The 13,734-nt window shown below is 44.1% G+C and overlaps 1 protein-coding gene across 1 annotated transcript; it reads left to right on the top strand.

The window, feature by feature from the left end:
- The first annotated feature begins 991 nt into the window (after nucleotides 1-991).
- On the top strand, nucleotides 992-2,956 carry LOC136479796 (disease resistance protein RGA5-like). The gene is made up of 3 exons (XM_066477543.1): nucleotides 992-1,369; nucleotides 1,482-1,807; nucleotides 2,452-2,956. Exons 1-3 carry the CDS (start codon nucleotides 992-994, stop codon nucleotides 2,954-2,956), a joined length of 1,209 nt encoding a protein of 402 aa, XP_066333640.1.
- Nucleotides 2,957-13,734: the final 10,778 nt, after the last annotated feature.

Genomic DNA, 13,734 nt, shown 5'->3' with positions numbered 1-13,734 from the left:
GTCATCCGTCTCTGTTAAACATTATCAGAGGCAGGTTGCTTATCCCTGGGTGGGCAAGCACTAACGGAGGCTGACACTCTAGTGTGTCCATCTCCGTTAATTCTTGGGCACTGTCTCGCAAAATTTTTATGCGGTAGTGATTGTTTTGACAAAAGCCGTAGCACAATTGAGACCGGTCTGTAACTCTGTATACTTTGAATTCATATACGGTGTTTATCTTCATTCACGCTCTGGGCCAGTAAAAATAAAAACAATCGCGAAGGCTGGTAACCTCGGACAAGGGCTCCACGCGTGTGTTTGTAGTGCAACTAGAATTTTGCTTGCAAGTCGAGATGGCCGACAAAGAAAAATTGGTCTATCGCAGAAAGACGAGAATGGGACAGGGAAAGTGGACATCGTGTCTTTAGGAATAAATAAAGATAAAATAAAGTGTAGGAGACTTCGTGGAAAAGGAATCCCACTATTTGCGCCACCATGAGCTACGAATTGATGCGGCATTCCTCCCTCACGGCTGCTGCTGGCTGTTGGCACAGAGATTTTGTGAGAGCCCGAAGCAGCGGTAGCGGAAATCACTGTTCAAAAACGGCAGTCGAATTTACAGGACAGGTGTAGTGTACGTACAGTAACTTGCGCCTGGGCGGTCTGGCAGAGGCTATCATGTGCGTCCACATTCTCCGTTCTGTCTCAGTCTCTCCTGGCGCAGGGCATGTGGTCCACACCTTTGAAAGTGTCCCACGGGCAAGCACTGATCTCTTGCGCCGTTGCCCAGCTGTGCTCCCTGCTGGTGGAACTCGGCGGTCGACAATTATTTGGACGACAACACGGGGACACCTTGACTTGACTTGACTTGACTACCTCATCTGTCTGAGTGTGAGGCACGGCCAACCCGTGTTGCTTGCATTTCACCACCACACCACCCCACACAAGGTAGCTAGCTAGCATTTCACTGAGAGCGAGTGCTCTGCCTCTGCGAGTCCAGATGGCCGAAGTGATGGCGAACGCCGCCACGAGCGTGATGGGCTCCGTCATCGGCAAGCTGGCCGACATGCTCACCGACAAGTACAACCTCGCCAGAGACGTCAAGCAAGGGATCCGGTCCCTCCAAGACGAGCTGCGCACCATGGAAGCCATGCTGCTGAGGCTCGAAGACAAGGACGACGACCAGATCGATCCACTCGCCAAAGACTGGAGGAGCAAGGTGCGTGAGCTGTCATACGATATTGAGGATTGCATCGACCGTTTTGTGCTCAATCACAGCCATGGAGATGGAGGTTCCACGGCCAACTTTGTGCACAAGGCCATTCAAATGGTGAAAACGTTGTTCAAGGACAGAGGAATAGCAGAGGAGATCCGACGACTCAAGAGGCTCGTGAGCGAGCAGAGCGAGCGGGGGAAACGCTACTACGACATCAATCAGTGTCTCCTTGTCCTCCCCAACTCAGCCAGTGCCATTGGATCTTCGAGCACCTGCACTCTTTCAGGAGGCCAGGGATCTTGTTGGAATCGATGCTCCTCGTGAGGAGATCATCAGCTTATTGAGATGTGAAGACAAGGAGCACAAGGTGGTGTCCATCTATGGGATAGGTGGACAGGGGAAGACCACTCTCGCCATGGAGGTGTACAACAAAATCACTGAAGCTGCTTTTGATAGCCGGGCTTTTGTGTCTGTATCACAAACTCCAGATATGAAGAAACTTCTTAGAGATATATTGTCTCAAATAAGCAAGAGCCATTTTGACCAGTCACAGATGTTAGAGACAGTTGAGCAGCTCATCCGCACAGTGAAAGAATGCTTAAAGGACAAGAGGTAATCAATATTATTTCTTATTTCTAATAGTTAACCAGTTCATCTAGCTAGAATAATGTCGTGCAATATTTGTTCATCACATGAGCTCACCTAATTATTAGGCCATTTATGAAATTTTCTGGGAATTTTAAAAAATGATTCATTTTTTTCCTGGCCTAATGAACTTGACAGCATAAAATTACCTCAGATACTTCAATGGCTCAGCATATCTATCAAATGTTATCATTAAAGATGTTGCAACAATGAACAAACTCAAGTCAACTGTGCATCATTTTGGTAAAATTTTACTTTACACCATCTAATCCATATTCAGTAAAATTACTTCTTGAAAAATATGACCAGAATTCTAAATATCCATAAAAATCTCATTTTGGAACTCAGTTTTTGAACTGAATGCGTCATGTCTTTTGAGTGGGTCTCTAGGTGTTCTAATGCGGAACTTACCATTTTGGAGGTTGTAACATATTTTTTAAATAATGGTAGTTTACAGACTGTATTTCTCATGTGTAATAATTACTGATAAAAAAGTGTGCCACTACGATCCATCTTACATTTCTCCGACATCTTTAACTTCACTGGAATACGCTTCAATTCATGGTTGCCTTACATAATTAATAACATGATTCCACAACCAATGTATGCAGGTACTTCATCTTGATTGATGATATCTGGAATGTATGGGCATGGGAGCTTGTACGATCTGCCTTACCTCGCAATGACAATGGAAGCAGAATTATTACTACAACACGCATTGAAGCAGTAGCCAAATCTTGTTGTACTGGTATTGCTGCACAAATGTATCAAGCAAAGCCCCTTAGTCATGAGGACTCCCAAAGATTATTCTTTAAGAGGCTATTTTTGTCCAGTGATGATTGCCACCCAGATTTGAGGAAAGTATCCGATGATATTTTAAAGAAATGTTGCGGCTTACCACTAGCCATAATCAGTATAGCTGGTTTATTAGCAAATAGAAGCAAAGCAGTGGAAGTCTGGGTCAATGTATTGAGGTCTATTGCTGCTGCAGTTGACAAAGATTCTCCCATTGATAAGATGAAAAGAATTCTGCTGCTGAGTTATGTTGACCTTCCTCACCATCTAAAGAGCTGTTTGTTATATCTGAGTGTGTTTCCAGAGGATTATGCCCATTGATTGCCGACAGTTGATATTGCTATGGGTAGCCGAAGGACTGATTCCTGGACAGGACAGGGAAAGTATGGAGCAGCTAGGGAGAAGTTACTTGAATGAGCTCATCAATAGAAGTTTGGTGCAGCCAACCAAGGTTGGGGGACACGGCGCAACAGTGAAACAGTGCAGAGTTCATGATGTCATACTTGAGTTTATTGTATCAAAGGCCGTGGAGGACAACTTTGTTACTATATGGAATGGTAATGGTTTTTCTAAAAATTATTCTTCGAACAAGATTCGCCGTCTATCCATCCAAAAAGACATTTCTTCCCGGGCGGAAGAGATTGCCAAGACAATAAAAAATGGAGCTCAGATCCGATCCATCAATATCTTTGGCTCAAATTCAGTTCTGCTTAATAAGCATGCCACAGAGTTCTTAAACAGCCAAGTCTTGCGAGTGCTGAATATTGAAGTTCAATATTGTGAATGCCCTCTTGGACATGTCAAAAGTTTAGGTCAGTTGAAGTACTTGAGGTTACTCACCAAATATTCGGTCATCAAGCTTCCAGAAGATATAGAAAAGCTGCAACATCTGGAGACACTAGATGTGAGATGGCAATGTCTTGAAAAGCTACCAGCAAGTATTATCCATTGCAGAAGCTAGTGCGTCTTCATGTCGATCGGTCGGTGCGCCTACCCGATGGAATCGGAAGTCTGCAGGCGTTGGAAGAGCTAATCATGGATTGATTTGGGTATTCAATCTGTAAAGTTTATCCAAGGACTCAGTGATCTGACCAATCTGAGAATACTTGAAATTGATCTACAAGGAAGCATGTATCTCTACGCTCTCCAGGCTGTTCGGGCACCTGCGAGAACTGCGCGTGTGGGGAGAGTGAACCTGATGCCACATGTTCATTCATGGCTTCGTGTGTCCCTACTCCACCACCGCTTCAAATGCTTCTTCTTGATACACATAACTTAAATAGGGTGGGCCCTCAAATTAGCTCACTAGTCAACCTGACCCGCCTCTGCATTTTTGTCCGTGGTGAAGCAGGCAAGGAAGGAATAAATATCCTAGCAAGTTTACCCATGCTGCTCTCTCTTACTGTTGGCTTATTCAATGACTTAAATTGCATCGTCTACGCAAGGCATGCAATCAGCAGACAAGGATTCCAACGTTTGGTCAAGTTTCATTTCCGCTGTTGTTTGCGTGACGCGGCATTGGAGTTTGAGCCAGGAGCCATGCCAAAGCTCCAAAGGCTCAAGCTGGAACTGCAGGCACGGTGCCAGTTCAAGTTTGGGGAAGGTGGCCTCGTCCTTGGGCTGCAGAATCTGGGACTAGGCCTCAAACATGTGGCTGTCGAGGTTGCCTGCGGCGCTGCTGTTGCTGACGAGGTGGAGGCTTTGGAGGATGACATCAGGGGCGCAGCAGCAGTCCATCCTAACCGTCCCATACTCCAGATCCAAAGAATTCATCAAGATTGCATGGCTCAGGGGTGCAGCAGGCAGGCGTCCATCCGACCATGCCATACATGATGTGGAGAATAAGTATGACCACCAATTATCATATTTGTTTTTCCATTTTTAGGTACGTACGGAGTATGTAGGAATTGAACAAGGCAAATTCGACCTCTCGGATGGCAGGCGGCACCGCTGGTTGATAGCTATCTCAGTCTTTCAGGGAGCTTAAACTGGTGGTTCCAATTGCTATGTGGCTTTTAGTTCTGACAATGCCTAGATAGGTTTGTTTGCGTAGTTTTGTCTGGTACGACACTTCATTTTATTTTAGAAATTCTAGTCTTCTTTTTTATGCATTGAGTTCATCCGTCACATGGTTCATTATTGTATTTGTTTCCAAATTAAGATCGATCAGTATTTGTAACGTAACTCCCAAATTTTTTGTGTCATGTGGAACGTTATTTTAAGCTTGAGTAGAATACATCAGTGACTCTTCTGTTAATTATTAGTGACATGTGTTACGGTGCTTGAGGGCAAACTGTGGTTCCTCCCCTTTGATCATTAATGAACCGTTGAGACTAACTAGAAGTGCTTTAATGTTAAGAAGGGTCTTGTGCACTTGGAACTGCTATTACTTATCCGTGTCTCCTAGAGCCGCCGACCACTGCTGCTGCTTACCCCGGCCCGCTGCAGACAGCCAATGGGAAGACAAAAAAGGTTTGAGACTTCGTAGTACAGCTATAGAGCTTTGTGTTCATTTATTGCAACAACCTGATGTAATCGGAAGTCTGCAGGCGTTGGAAGAGCTATCAAGGATCAATTTGGGTATTCAATTTGTAAAGTTTATCCAAGGACTCAGTGATCTCATTAATCTGAAATTACTTAAAATTGATTGGCCGTACTGAACTGAATTTCATGATATGGAGGGCCACAAGAAAGCATGCATCTCATTGCTCTCCAAGCTGTTCACGAGCCTGCGAGAACTGCACGTGTGGGGGAGTGATGCTGATGCCACACGTCCATTCATGTCTTCGTGTGTCCCTACTTTACCACCACTTCGAAAGCTTATTCTTAATACACGTGACTTAAATTGCATGGGCCCTCAAATCAGCTCACTAGTCAACCTGACCCGCCTCCGCATTTTTATCCATGGTGAAGCAGGCAAGGAAGGAATAAATATTCTAGCAAGTTTACCCATACTATTCAATGACAAAAATGGAGATTCAGGCATCGTCTACCCAAGGAACGCAATCAACCCATGAGGATTTCAGCGTTTGCTCAAGTTTCATTTCCGCTGTTATTGGTGTGACGCGGCATTGGAGTTTGAGCCGGGAGCCATGCCAAAGCTCGAAAGGCTCAAACTGCACCTGACTGCACGGTGCCAGTTCAAGTGGGAAGGTGGCCTGGTCCTTGGTCTGCAGAATTTGGCAGGCCTCAAACATGTCGACGTCGATGTTGACTGCTCTGCTGCTGTTGCTGATGAGGTGGAGGCTTTGGAGAATGACATCAGGGACGCAGCAGGCGTCCATCCCAATAGTCCCATGCTCCAGGTAAGAAGACTTGATCAAGACATATTTATGGCCTCTTTGGCACGGCTTATGCCGGCTTCGGCTTCATCTATTTTGCGTAAATCGATGTACTATAGCGTGAAGCCGTTTTATAAGCCAGGATTAAAATGAACTAGAAGCCAGAAAAAACCAGTTTTTCTGTTTCACCGGCTTTGGCTTCACCGGTGAAGCTGTTTTGGATGAGCCGTGCTAAAGAGGGCTTTAGTTCCATGGCTCAGGGGTGCAGCAGGCGTCCATCTAACCATCCCATCCCATACTAGAAGCCAGATGACCAAGTGAATGCTATTTCGAGTTGTTATCCACTTATCCTCATGCACTGCACGGCACCTACTTATCTCAGTTCGTCAGGGGTACTGTGTCTTTAGTTCTAATAATGCTTAGACGTTTGCAAGGATTTAGGGCGCGTTTAGATGCAATTTTTTTGGGTTTTGGCTACTGTAGCACTTTCGTTTGTATTTGGCAATTAGTGTCTAATTATGGACTAATTAGGTTTGAAAGTTTCGTCTCGTGATTTCTTACCCAACTATGCAATTAATTTTTTTTCGTCTACATTTAGTACTCCATGCATGTGCCGCAAGATTCGATGTGATAGGTACTGCGCAAAAAATTTTGGGAACTAAACAGGCCCTTATCTTGTGTTTACTTGGTTTCGTTTTAGAAAAGTCTGTTTGTTTCTTTTATGTGTTGAGATTATTCTTCGCATGGGTCATTATTGCATTTCTTTCTCATGGTTGCTCACTAGTTGCTTTAAACTAGTAAAGCAAAATGCATCAGTGACCCTCAATTTGTCCCGCCTTGTATATCTTAATATATATAGAAAAACTTGCAAACAATGGCTTTGACCTTGATATGTGGGCCTTAAAGATATCTACTCCAGATTGTTAGAAATAACCTGCTGCTCCCTTTGTACCCGCGCAGTAGGGGATGGCACAAAAGTCAGGTCTGCTGTCACATCTAGTCACTGTAGCAGCATGTCAATAGGACATGTCTGTGTACTAGGATTATATATGAGTAGTTGGGGGTTGGAGTACTTGCCTACCACCCTTGTACCTGACAAGCTATGCAGCTCAGATACGGATACGAGTATCGGATACGATACGTATCGGATACGCAGATACACCATTTTTGAAAAAGCAATGACACGGGGATACGGCTGGTATACTTTAATAATATATTTAGTAACTAAATAACAAACCAATTGTAAGTTTCATGAGTTGAACAAATAGATATCTAGGGTTCAACTTAAATTACAGAACAAACTAATGCAGCGATTTAATTTAAAAAGGTGAAATAAGGAGAGAGACCTTACTCAATTTTCTTCTCCAGCCTCTGCAATTTTGTTTTGAAGTTGTTGAAGAACGGCTTATGTCACATTGGGGCACACATTGATTCCACGTTATGAATAGGAAGCAAATGTTGATTTAATTGTACAGTAGGATACGAGGATGACCACACAGTATTTGCATCTGAAGTGCGCGATTCTTCCAACGCTAGTGGTAGCGTTGTTGATGCTGCACAAGGCGACCTCCTGTGACGGCGATGGGATGGATGATACAGAGAAAATCAAGGAGCCAAATCAGAGTATTAGAATGGAGCAGAAGATTCAAGGCTTCATGCCGGTCGAATTCTGCCAGAGATGGAGCTCGCCGGCCACCGGCCGCTGGATCCAGTCATCCAGATAGGCGCATGAGAGAGGGATGTCCCGATGTACTAGCTCATGGCAGCGCGCCTGTGACTGCCGATTGCGGCGAGGGGATCGAAGGTCACACGGAACGATCGGGCTGGAGGTCTGTTTGACGTATTGGGCCATATCCAGGGATGAAAACGGATAGGATACGGACGGATATCACCGATATTACATTTGTTTTTATATATCTGTCCGGATTCAGATTCGAATACGGATAGTGTCAACTATGTCGGATAAGATACAATTGGATATCGACATCATAAATATGCGATTTGAGTATTTGGATACGGATACGGTATCAGATGTTGGATATCCGGACTCGGATACGGACAGATCTCAACCCCTCTAAACGGATTCGGTTTCGAATACGGTCGGAAAATATCCGTACTGTTTTCATCCCTAGCCATATCCCATGCCGCCCAACCATATCCGATACAAGTATCCGAGCCAATACGTATCTGATTTTTGAGACACGCCTCGGATACGTATCCGAGGCGTATCCATATCCAATACATATCGGATACGCGATACGCTACCCTCTAGAAGTATCCGCGCATCATAGCTGACAAGGTACAGCTAGAGTTGTACATATACTCATGCATAGCTGTGGCAGAACCGCCTAATCTAATGCCTCTCAGAAGTACTTGTCTTCTATTAAACATTAAGTACTCAAGGGAGGACACTAAATTACGTAGTTCCGTCGAGCACACCCCAAGAGATAACCCCAAAATCCATATTTTTCCATCAGGATCACAAATGAGAGAATGGAGCTTACAACATTTTTAAGCCATTTCTTACATCACTTTTAATACAACGTCAGAGTTATGAACAAATTGGATTTAACAGCGGAATATAAATATGTGATCAGAGTTACAGCGGAAATAAATATCTATTCATGGCATGATAAAGCATTGATATATAAATTATGACAACAAATTATAAAATTTCTATTTATAAAAATCTTTGGTGAGAGTTATAAATAAAAACTAGGATCGCAGCGTAAAGGAATCCCCTCTGAGCCACCAGGAAGAATCCACACACAAGAGTCAGCTCTAGCATCCGCCTGTCACCTGCAACAGGGGCAAAAAAAACCCTGAGTACTCAATTGTACTCCGCAAGATTTACCGGTCAGGAGGAAAGAAAAGACTCTAAGGAATATGCAAGGCTATCCGGTTTGTGGATTTATTGCATCTGCAGGAGTCATTACTAAGTGTGCATCATTATATTCAATTTTATTAGTAGTCATCATTAGTTCATTAACTATCCATTCTAGGTAAGCACCTGAGCTACCTTCAAGCAGATGGTAAGCAATCAGAATCATTTTACCATATTTTATATTACAGTTCTTACTACGATGCTAGACTGTAGACAAGTCGTACCGGATCACCCGACGATTCGCGAACAAATGTATCTCAGCTAAGTACCCTGAAATACACGCCCCGCTTGTACCCTAGGTACAAGCAAGACCAACCCACTACCCTCCTGTCACGGGGTCTAGGTCCCCGTCCAAACTTGGACTTCAAGCCCCCGCTCTTGAGTCCCGGACTCAGTGTGGTGCTTAGACCTCCACCATCCCCGCCTCCAATCAGTCTGTTCGAAAAGAGCTAAAACCCATGACAAGAGAGCAATGAGCCTTTCCGCGCCCATACACAAGTATGTGTTCAGGATAATAAGTCTGTGACCTGACTACCATCCATTGCAACGGTCGGTCCTTAACCGACACAGGCAGAACAAGTGCATCCCGAGCCTTGCTCGAATGCCAAACCAAGTCTAGATCCAAAGCACCATTCCGCCTGGTCTTCAACTATCATTCATATATATTTTCTAGATGATAATAATATAATAGCAATAATAACATATTTACTATCTCTCGTGAGTGATAGGCAATCACTCGACTTCTACTGGAGTCATGTAGCATAACAATCTACACGATCCTGTCATACTAGTAAGACTCATAGGATATATATATGCAAGTTGGTTTCATTCAACTCCTTAAAACTTAATGCACAAGCATAAATTAAAGTGCAGAATAATATGGGTTATGCACCGAGGCTTGCCTGATGGAATTTCCTACAAGTTTATGTCTTAACAATATTAAGCATGTTCAAATAATTAGAGCAACCCTAAAAACATACAGAACCTATGCGAACGAAATACACTATCAGATAGATCACGATTTAAAAAACTTACCAAAATTGGTTTGGTATTTTTGTGATTTTTCTACACTTTTTGGCGGATTTATGAAGTTTCTGCAAATAAGAAAAAGGAAAAGGGGCCGCACTGGGCTCGACCTCGGCCCAGCACGAAACGCGCGCACGCGGCACAGCGGAGGCCGGCGGCCCACAGTCGGTTGGGCCCACGCGGCCAGGGCCCCAGAAGGTGGCGCGACACCAGGCCCAGGCGGGGCCCGCATTTTGCACAAAAGCCCCTGCACTTCTACCTAATCAACCCGCAGTACAACATACACTATTCGACACTATTCATATGAGTCATAGATTTGCATTGGAACCCTAGAAAAGTTTCTATTCTCACCCTTGTCCTTCTTCTTTCTCCTCACGAGCAGAGTAGGGGTAGGGGAACCGGCCGGCGGCTGATTCGTCACGGTGGGTGGCCGGCGACGACGGAGGATGATAGGTACTGAACTATTTCAGTACGGAAATTGGCCCGATCTTCACGACAGTAGGTCCCGATCAAGATAACTTGCAACAAGGCAGCGAGGATAAAGGGTAACTTGCTGAAGAACAGCGGAATAACTAGCTTTATACCTGGCCAAGGTTGGAGGCGACCAAGCGACGGGGAGAGAAACACCGAAACCACGAAGACTTCGACTCGATCTCCGAACGACCGCAAAACCACAACCGGAGCTAATCCACACAAGGCAGGGCAGCCGTACTGGAACCCGCAAAGCACGAACTAGTGGATCCCAGAGGAATCTCTTCACAAGTCTAGGAAGAACAAGGAAGAACAAGGGTTTAAGTAAGCACTCGGCAGCTCGGCTGCAATATCACTTGAATTATCAAATCATCAAAAGTATTTTTCTAGTAGCCTAGAGGTAATATTTATACTATGAGAAGTCTCTAAGATAGATGTGAACTGAAGAAGCTAGGTTGGGAGGTGGAAGGTCAACGGCCTAGAGCATTCACAAGGTGGTCTTTAGTTTCTGCGCATCTTCTGGGCTTTTGTGCAGTCTTTAATGTTTTGGTCATAACTCCTTCCTGGGAAGTCCAAATGACGAACCGTTGGATGCGTTGGAAAACTAACTTCATCATCTTTCCAACCATGTATGCTATGCACCACGAATTATTGTAAAATGGTACAGTTTTGCATGGGATCTTTAGCTTCATGCAGACTATTGAGCTTCGGAGCAGTCTTCACTAAAACTGGTCGGACACCACACTGGACACTCCAAACTGGTCGGCATGACAGCATTGGAAAGTAGGCTTCAAGATCTCTCCAACAAGTACTCATTCACCTTCATAGCCTTTGGGAGACAAAAGATATGACTGTTTCTTCTGGATGGTTCTATCATGCTAGGTTGACTCGAACATAGCTCTTCTCTCTGATCCATCATTGATGTATCCTTGTCTTCCTTCTCAGAGACCCTGAGTAATAACAACATGCACGACTTAGGTAGCTCGAAATTACCATCAATGTTTAATTCAAATTCACAAAGTAGCGCATGCACCTCTTGCTGTATCTTTTGGGCGCGGCTACAGGTGATTGGTCCAGTAGGGCTTGGAGTGGTGTATCAGTTGGTGAGGTGGTCGGAGAGGTCGCCGAGGTCAGTGAAGTGGTCGGAGAGGTCGCCGAGGTGGTCAGAGAGGTCGCCGAGGTGGTCGGAGAGGTCGCCGAGGTGGTTGGAGAGATCGTCGAGGTGGTCGGAGAGGTCCCCGACGCTGGCGTGGTCACATCATCCTCCCCCCCTTGAAAAAGAGTCGTCCTCGACTCTTCCAATCCAAAGAATGGAGATAGGTCGGCCACATTAAAACTGGTACTCACACCATAAGTACTAGGCAGATCAATTTCGTAAGCGTTGTCGTTGATCTTGCGTAGCACTTTGAATGGACCATCAGCTCAGGCTTGCAACTTGCTTTTGCGTTGTTCAGGAAATCTGTCCTTGCGTAGATGCACCCGAACCAAGTCTCCTGGTTCAAATAACACCTTCCTTCGACCTTTATTGTCGTGCTTCTCATACATCTTTGTCATCTTTTCAATGTTTGTCCGAGCTCTATCATGAAGGTTCTTGACAAACTCGGCTCGGTTGCTTGCATCGAAGTTTACACGTTCCTGCATAGGTAAAGGCAAAAGATCTATGGGAGCAGCGGGTTTAAACCCATATACAATTTCAAATGGACAAATTTTAGTGGTCGAGTGTACTGCCCTATTGTATGCAAACTTAACATGTGGCAAACTTTCTTCCCAAAGTTTCAAGTTCTTCTTGAGGATAGCTCGTAGTAGCATTGATAGAGTACGGTTCACAACTTCAGTTTGTCCATCTGTTTGTGGATGACACGTCGTAGAGAACAACAACCGTGTTCCAAGTTTTCCCCACAAAGTTTTCCAAAAGTAACTTAAAAATTTGGTGTCACGATCAGAAACAATGGTTCGTGGCACTCCATGTAGTCGCACAATTTCTTTGAAAAACAATTCAGCGATATGTGAAGCATCATCGCTCTTGTGGCATGGGATAAAATGTGCCATTTTGCTAAAACGATCAACCACAACAAAGATGGAATCCCTTCCCCGCTTGGTTCGAGGTAAACCAAGAACAAAATCCATGGAGATATCTTCCCAAGGCACAGTAGGGATAGGCAGATGAGTGTATAATCCATGAGGGTTCACACGAGACTTAGCTTTGTGGCATGATTCGCAGCGAAGAACATGTCTCTCCACATCTCTTCTCATCTTTGGCCAAAAGAAGTGGTCGGTAAGGACTTGTTCTATCTTCTTGGCGCCGAAATGGCCCATGAGTCCTCCTACGTGGGCTTCCTACACAAGTAAAATTCGAACAGAGCAATCTGGAATACAAAGTTTGTTAGCTCGAAACAAAAACCCATTATGCACATGAAATTTTTTCCATCCTTTGCCATCTCGGCACTTGGAATATGGTTCAGCAAAATATGAATCAGTTGTATATAAATCTTTTATGCTTTCTAATCCAAGAATTTTAGCGTCAAGTTGGGTTAGCAAAGTGTGACGTCGAGACAAAGCATCTGCTACAACATTCTCTTTTCCTTTCTTGTACTTGACAATATAGGGAAATGATTCAATGAATTCACACCATTTTGCATGCCTTCTATTCAGTTTTAGTTGTCCTTTAAGGTGTTTCAATGATTCATGATCTGAATGTATCACAAATTCTTTAGGAAAAAGGTAATGTTGCCAAGTTTCCAAACTCCAAACAAGAGCATATAATTCTTTATCATAAACTGAATAATTTAGAGTTGGACCACTTAGCTTTTCACTAAAGTATGCAATTGGCCTTCGTCCTTGCATGAGCACACCTCCAATCCCAACTCCACTTGCATCACATTCTATTTCAAATGACTTACCAAAATCTGGGAGTGCAAGGACTGGGGCTGTTGTTAACTTCATCTTCAATTCTTCAAATGCCTTCTGTTGTGCTTCTCCCCACTTGAAAAGCACTTCTTTCTTTGTCAGCTCATTGATTGGTGCAGCAATAGTGCTAAAATCCTTCACGAACCGCCGATAGAAACCAACAAGTCCAAGGAAGCTTCTTACTTGGCTCACGTTCTATGGAGGCGCCCAGTCCCGTACAACCTTGATCTTTTCTTCATCTACCTCCACTCCTTGTCCTGTAACAACAAATCCAAGAAAGACTACCTTGTCGGTGCAAAAGGTGCACTTCTCAAGGTTAGCATATAATTTCTGTTCACGTAGGACAACAAGCACACATTGGATATGTTCAACATGTTCATCAAGAGACTTGCTATAAATTATAAAGTCATCAAAGTAAACGACAACAAACTTGCCAATGAAAGCTCTAAGCACATGATTCATCAATCTCATAAATGTACTTGGTGCATTGGTTAACCCGAAAGGCATTACCAACCATTCATACAACCCAA

The sequence above is a fragment of the Miscanthus floridulus genome, chromosome 9, assembly GCF_019320115.1.
Source record: "Miscanthus floridulus cultivar M001 chromosome 9, ASM1932011v1, whole genome shotgun sequence".
NCBI lineage: Eukaryota > Viridiplantae > Streptophyta > Magnoliopsida > Poales > Poaceae > Miscanthus > Miscanthus floridulus.
This window is presented reverse-complemented; position numbering and strand designations above follow the sequence as displayed.

Coding starts and splice junctions, on each gene's coding strand:
- LOC136479796 (XM_066477543.1), top strand. CDS start 992: ATGGCGAACGCCGCCACGAGCGTGATGGGCTCCGTCATCGGCAAGCTG. Junction 1,370..1,481: donor TCCGACGACTCAAGAGGCTC/GTGAGCGAGCAG, acceptor GCACTCTTTCAG/GAGGCCAGGGATCTTGTTGG. Junction 1,808..2,451: donor GAATGCTTAAAGGACAAGAG/GTAATCAATATT, acceptor CAATGTATGCAG/GTACTTCATCTTGATTGATG.